The 6,707-nt window shown below is 46.8% G+C and overlaps 1 protein-coding gene across 2 annotated transcripts in view; it reads left to right on the forward strand.

Moving 5' to 3' along the window:
* Nucleotides 1-5,562, forward strand: part of si:ch211-204c21.1 (disabled homolog 2) — a 29,226-nt gene extending 23,664 nt beyond the window's left edge. For both annotated transcript variants that reach the window (XM_062543313.1, XM_062543314.1), the window contains exons 10-15: nucleotides 208-912; nucleotides 1,560-1,704; nucleotides 2,335-2,868; nucleotides 3,257-3,342; nucleotides 3,687-3,792; nucleotides 4,117-5,562. In XM_062543313.1, the coding sequence (XP_062399297.1) occupies nucleotides 208-912; nucleotides 1,560-1,704; nucleotides 2,335-2,868; nucleotides 3,257-3,342; nucleotides 3,687-3,755 (1,539 nt within the window). In that variant the 3' untranslated portion in view covers nucleotides 3,756-3,792; nucleotides 4,117-5,562. The remainder of the gene's footprint in view (nucleotides 1-207; nucleotides 913-1,559; nucleotides 1,705-2,334; nucleotides 2,869-3,256; nucleotides 3,343-3,686; nucleotides 3,793-4,116) is intronic.
* The last annotated feature ends 1,145 nt before the right edge of the window (nucleotides 5,563-6,707 follow it).

Raw genomic sequence — 6,707 nt, forward strand, 5'->3', positions numbered from 1 at the left:
CTTTCCTTTCTTTCTTCTTCCTGCTTCCTCTTTCTCTCTCTCACTTTTCCTTTTTACCGTTTAACTTTTTTGTTGTTTCGTCATTTCTCTCTCTCCTTCCTCTCCTCTGTACTCCTCACGTGCTCCCTCTTTCCTCTTCTTGCATTCCCTGCTTCTCCATCTGTCCCTGCGCCCCCCCCCCCTCCCCCCTCTCTCTCTCCACTGCAGGAGCCGCAGGACATCCTGCTGATGGATCTGTCCACTGAGATCGACAGCAACCAGAACTGCGTGAAGGGCAACCCCTTCATGGCCTCCTCCTCCTCTTGCTCTGTCCTCAGGCCCCCGCCCAGCCTCTCGCCTGAGAACCCCTTCTCCTCGCAGCTCAGCTTCTTCCCCACCCCCAGCCCGGACCCCTTCAGCGACGACCCCTTCTCCCAGAACGGCCTGCGCGCCGTCTCCCTGTCTTCCTCCTCCTCGTCTTCGTCGTCGTGCTCCTCCTCCTCCGCCGCCGCCATCGCCGCCGCAGCAGCAGCTCCGAGCCCCTCCTCGGCCACCTTCTTCAACGGCACCGGCGGCAAGAACGGCGACTCGGACTACCTGGCCCAGCAGTTCGACCAGATCTCCCACCGCACGGCCGTCCAGACCCCGCTGAGCAACGGGCAGTGGCCGCTGGACAGCAGGGCGGGGACGGAGGCTGGTGCCTGGACCCAGGTGGCGAGCCACCCCATCCCCGTGCCGGAGCAGAACGGTCACCACGCCGCGGCCGTCCCCAACCCCTTCGGGGAGGCGGCCGACCAGGGGCAGCCCGTGCCGAACGGGGTCAAAGCTGAGCCCGCTGTCGCCGCCGTCAACACCGCTCAAGCCAAGGACTCGGTCATCATCAGCCCTCCTCCGATGAATGCCAAGGGTGGGCGGGGGAGGAGGAGTGTGAAGGTGAGAATGAGAGAGAGAGAGAGAGAGAGAGAGAGAGAGAGAGAGAGAGAGAGAGAGAGAGAGAGAGAGAGAGAGAGAGAGAGAGAGAGAGGATGGGAGCGCATCTGAGTCTCTGTCTATGCTCAGCCGTGTGTGTTTATTTATGTTTTAATGGATGACGTGTGTGTGGGGCGCTGTCTGGTTTAAGCTAGATGCAAATACTCCATATGTCACTGCGGATGAGCTCCTCTCAGTGTGTGGAGAATGTATGTCTGTCTCTGTCCAGCATGAAATGAGAGCGTTACTCAAGTCTGCTGATGTGCACTTGACCTCCATCTTTGGTCAGCGTCCCCTAACATTCTTCTTTCTGAAATCACTGTGCTCAGTCATGCTTTGCTAATGCATTTTGTCTCTCACTTTACTGCTTCAGTGATTTATCTCCTAAAGGTAAGGCTTGGGTTGACCGGGGCTGTGCTCGACTTCTTCATTACGCTAGCTCTCTCTAGCTCTATCAGGAAACTATTAATAACGTCACTTAATTACATTTTGACGCTTACAAAAAATGCATTTGTGCCAATTCCATTAGCTATTTTGAACTTTTAATCTTCATATATTTTTACATGTATTCTAATATGTTTTTCATAAATCTGTTTTTGTTTCATGGGCAGTCTCCTACAAATGAAAAATCTGGTACAGATCCATTTGCATCACCCAGTCACACAGAGGTGCCATCTCCGCCTCAGCCAGAAGTGCTCCCTGCATCCCTCTTCAGCAAGAGTCCAGTGAGCACCTCGGACACTATGGCTGCTCTTGGTGAGGCTCCGACACCTTCAGACTCCCACTGAACACAGTCTAATGGAAATAGAGAAGTTGTAAAACAATACTCATAGTCATAAGCAGGGCATGAAATTGGCACCCGCCAACTAGCCAAATGCGGGTAACTTTTGTGATTGGCAGGTGAAACTTTCAACCTACCTGCCACATTGGCGGGTAGCCAATAAAACAACGAAACACTGAAAAACACTGTTAAAACGAGACTCGCAACAATGTTTACAGAGATACACTGTAACACCATGTAGCCTAAGATCGGGTGATTGTCTTGACTGATATGCCTGTCTACACTGATGCCATTCAAAAGAGGTTTTGCACGTTACTCCAGTAATGAGCTGTGCTTAGGCTATGTATATTTTGTTCATTTTTATTTTGGACACAAAAAAATTTGGCTGGTAAAAGAACACAGTGGCTGGTGGATTTCAAAATCCACCCGCCACAATGGCTGGTGGCCAAAAAAGTTAACTTCATGCCCTGGTCATAAGTAACAAGACAGAGTAATGGTAGTTGTCAATAACTGTCACTTGACAGAATCCAGTGAAAAGTCAATGGGTTGATCACATGAAGACATTTGATTTTCATTACATTTCTTTTTCTGTTTCTCCTTCTCAGGAGGGTTGACTCTCGGGCCCCCTCCTCCAGCTCCGGTTCCAAGCTCAGCTCCCTGGAGCCAGCCTCTGTCCACCATCTTTCCGCCTGCTGGCCCCGCTGTTCCCCAGCTCCTCGCCAACAGCCCCTTCCCCCAGCCTGCTGCCTTCCCCCCGGCCCCTGTCCCCGTGCCCGCCTGGGGGGCTGCTCCAGCAGCCTTCGGCTCGACCTTCCCCCCTGCAAGCAGCCCTCCATCCTGGGTCCAGCCCAGCGCCCCGGTCTCCAATGGGACTTGGGCCCAGCCTGCCCCGGTGGGGAACCCCTTCCAGTCCTCCGTGTTCCCCATGCCCTCCCCGGGCCTAGGAGGACTGGGCAGTGGGCCGCCCACCTCCAGCCCCCCGCCCCCTGAGGTGCCACCGCGGGCAGCGCCCAAGGTGGACAGCAAAGCCTTCCTGGATTTGGACCCTCTCGGGGACAAAGTGAACAGAGACGTGCCCGTGAAGGACATGTTCAAGGACTTCCAGATGGCCAAGCCTCCTGCCGTTCCTGCTAGGAAGGGTGAGCGGGAAACTTTTAAGCTCAGCGCTTCTTCTGCAGAAGGGCTAGTATCTGGAGCCCTTACCATGCTAACGCAAGATGTCTTGTAAACTACAGATTCATCCATAAATTAAAGATTTAAATTATTTTGTTGTTCCCTGTGCATGTTTTATGAGGTTGTACGTATTCCTTGATTTTGGTTATTGCAATGAAAAATGCAATTCCTTTACTGTAAATTTCTAAAATGCGAAATATGCACCTGTGTATGCATCTGTGCAAGTGTAATGTCAGTTCCAACACTTAAACGCGATTCACCTTGAATCTTAGGACATTCCACAAGAACCTTGTCAAGTTATTAGAGTATTTTCGTATGTGGAATTCAATGAGTTTCTTATATTTCTTATGACAGAACCGATGAAAGCCCAGACCATAGGTCAGGCCCCTTTTGACAATCCCTTTGGAGCTGGTCTCTTTGGATCCTCTGCACCCATGACTGTGAGTACAGAACAGTGTGCTCTCTCTTGCTCTCTGCTTTGCTTACAGTATGTGGAAACCTGAGAAGGTCACGGAATATTCCATGTCTGTGTCTAATTGTAGTTCAGTGTTGTCACATTACAATCCTAATGAGGACAATCAAAAGACGTTTGAATCATTTGGTCAGTCAGTCAGTCTAGATATAATATCGGTCTAGCTCTTTGTAGGGAGGCAGCTATAAATTGAGAGACTGTGTGTGACTTGACAAATTTATCAGTACACAGAGCGATGTTGAATGGCACAGTGTGGCTCACTGCGCTCCCCAATTGCTAGTGACTAACATTTCCCCCTTCTGATGTTGTTAGAGTGCACCCGCCATCAAGTCTGGAGGGCCAGACGCCTTTAGAGACCCCTTCGGAAATCCCTTTGCATGACTAGCACCTGAACTCCGGTCAACAGAGCCCAAGTACTGTAAGTACTGTACAGTATAGGAAACTTTGCCTTTATATACATGCAGATACATACATATACATATACATATACATATACATATACAGCACATACACCTTTTATAGGTATTTCATACCGTACATGTACAGTATCAGCACATTGAATCAATGTTCTAGCGTACGTACATCTCTTGCTTACCAACTGCAACATTTAACGAAATGCATTTTTTGTATTCGTCCTCATAAAATTCTCCATCATTGCACATAACGTGCCATTAATCTGATGCATAGTAGCCCTTAGTGATTACTGACAGTGTTGTTGTTTTTATGTTTATGATCCCTTCAGGTGCTTCACCCTCTAGAGGTCCAGAGTTCACCCATGATGTGCACCCCTGCCTCAAAGCAGGCTTTTGATGTCCAGCAGGCTCCATCTCAGTCCCCACCCCTCCTTACTCCCCAGCACACCTCTCTCCCCCCCCCCCCCCCCCCCCCATGCCTCCATGCTGTCCATCTCTCCCCTGGCAGAGGCTCCAGTATGCTTTACAGAGATCTGGTGGACTAGCACTGCGCCTGGGAATAGCATGGCCAAAAATGAGCTCCGGTAGACTGCTTTAAATTCCTGTCTCGAGACTGGACGAAAAAAAAAAGAAAGAAAGAAAAGTGCAGTACCTGAGACTGTGATCGTTATCAAAGGAACTTTTCGGGTATGGAATTCAACTGCCACTAGCCATAGTATGAAGCACAAACCCAAGATGGAGATGGGAAATCGTTTGTTCAGGAGGACTTGTGTAAAATCATGTTCCAGTATTCAATGTGTTGTGAAAGATTTTTTTTTTTTTTTTTTCTAAAATAACTTTTGAAATGCAGTATTATTTTTACTTGTTTTTCTCAGCAAGTCTTCTATCAATTACGTGTATCTTTAGCTTAAGCCTTTGAGTGATTCTGGAAATTTCTTGAGTAACATTGTAAGTCTGTGTGAGGAAGACCATGATGTCACAACACAAAGCGCATTACTATAGTTCACCCAGGTGCTCGTGGTTTTAAACAGTGGAAGGGCCTGGTGTTATCACTCCTATGGAGATGGTAATCGGCGTGAGCGAGGGCCATCTCTATCAGCCTTGTGAGCCTCTCTTGCCTCGGCCTCTGTCACATTTGTCTCGTTTGACCAAAACAGCCCTTCACACGGAGCAGTGGTGTCACACACAGTGTTTTCCGTTCATATCTTCTGCTTCATTTTTAAGTCGATCCCACTCACTGTATTCCATGTATCCTGTAGAAATAATCGGTTGGTCTTAAAGAGATGGGTTCATCTGAGAGCAGAGCCAGACTGCACGTTTCTCTCTCCTGTGCCGCCATGTTACATATTCTCGATTGTTAAAGAGGTGCGGCAGAGCGATAGGGAGCCGTGTTTGGCTGTCATGGAAATGAGATGTTTTCACCATGGTGTTGCAAATTTCAAAAGAAAAAAAAAAATGAAAATGGATGCCTTGACTGACAAATGAAGTATTCTCTCTTGCAGTTAATTTTGTAAGTGAAGATGTTTGTATGCGTGTGTGTATGTCAGTGTGTGTGTGTGTGTGTGCGTGTGTGTATATATTATATATATATATATATAAAAGTATATATTTACTCTGTTGTGCACTACCCTTTATTTTGGATGCTGTGTAACTGAAGAGAATCAAGTCCTATAGTCCTTGCAATAAACTGGAATTGTAGTTAGTTGAATGGACTATGAATTTGACATTTTTGATCTGTAATGGAATTCATTAAATGTATCATTGGCTTTGCCTTACATATTGGACTACTCTATGGCTTTTCACCTAAGTAATTTATATTCCTACCATTGCTTTAATTATCATAAGCGGAACAGTTTTACTTGTGTGAATCATATCACTATCAAGATACTAGAGACTGCTGCTTTGCTTTTTCAACAGTGACATCTGCTGGGCAATACCGTAACTACTACCATTGCTCATTGAGTCATCAGCAGTCATCGACGTAGCATGCACTGCGTCAATCAAAATGAGCAGCCCTGACACTGTAAGCATTCAGCATTGTAACAGCAGGGGCCAGTGTTGTAGCGTATGTTATGCTGCTTCACATGCTCCTCGAAAGATCTGATTTTCCTAGATGAGATGTCGTTATTCCAACTTTGATGTACACTAGGTAAACCCAGACCGATCTGCTGGCGATTGGATTTCGCCCTGCAGCTCAGGCGCATTGATCTCTTTTGTTTCTGTCACAAATTGGCTGATCCATTTGGTGCACCCGGATCTTTGGTCTGATTGGTTGAAGGACTATGCAAGCGCACAGTCATTTGAACTACCCATTGATCATGTCTCTTGTGCAGTACAAATACAGTGCAGACGCCCCAGACAAATGATCAATCTCAAAAGATTGAGCTTGGTCTAGGGATAGCCAGGCTAACTTTGATGCCCTTGTACTGTCCAAATAATAAGTGTTGCTCAGAGTATTAAAACACCATGAGTGCTCCCATACTACTCATAATAACATGTACAGTGGGGAGAAAATGTATTTGATACCATGCTAAAGTTGGCTAAAAATAGGAATATAAAATCATCATTTGACATTTGATCTTAATGTCTCAATTCCAAAAATTATGCATCCTGATAAAGTTCCCTTGGCCGTTGGAATTAAAATAGCCCCACATCATCACATACCCTTCACCATAGCTAGAGATTGGCATGGTGTTTTTTCCAGTAGGCCTATTAGCCTGTTTGATGCTCATTGAGCTCAATGCAAATCAAGCAGGCTAATAGGCCACTAATTTCCAACTTGTGATTACGATGTTGCACATTTATGAACTCAGAATTACAATATTTTACCTACAGTAACACTTGAAGACCACATTACCTACTGTACAACTGACCTCCTAACTGATATGTCAGCACTGACAGATATTTAACATTTAAAGGT

This window comes from Sardina pilchardus, chromosome 8 (genome assembly GCF_963854185.1).
Source record: "Sardina pilchardus chromosome 8, fSarPil1.1, whole genome shotgun sequence".
Lineage (NCBI taxonomy): Eukaryota > Metazoa > Chordata > Actinopteri > Clupeiformes > Clupeidae > Sardina > Sardina pilchardus.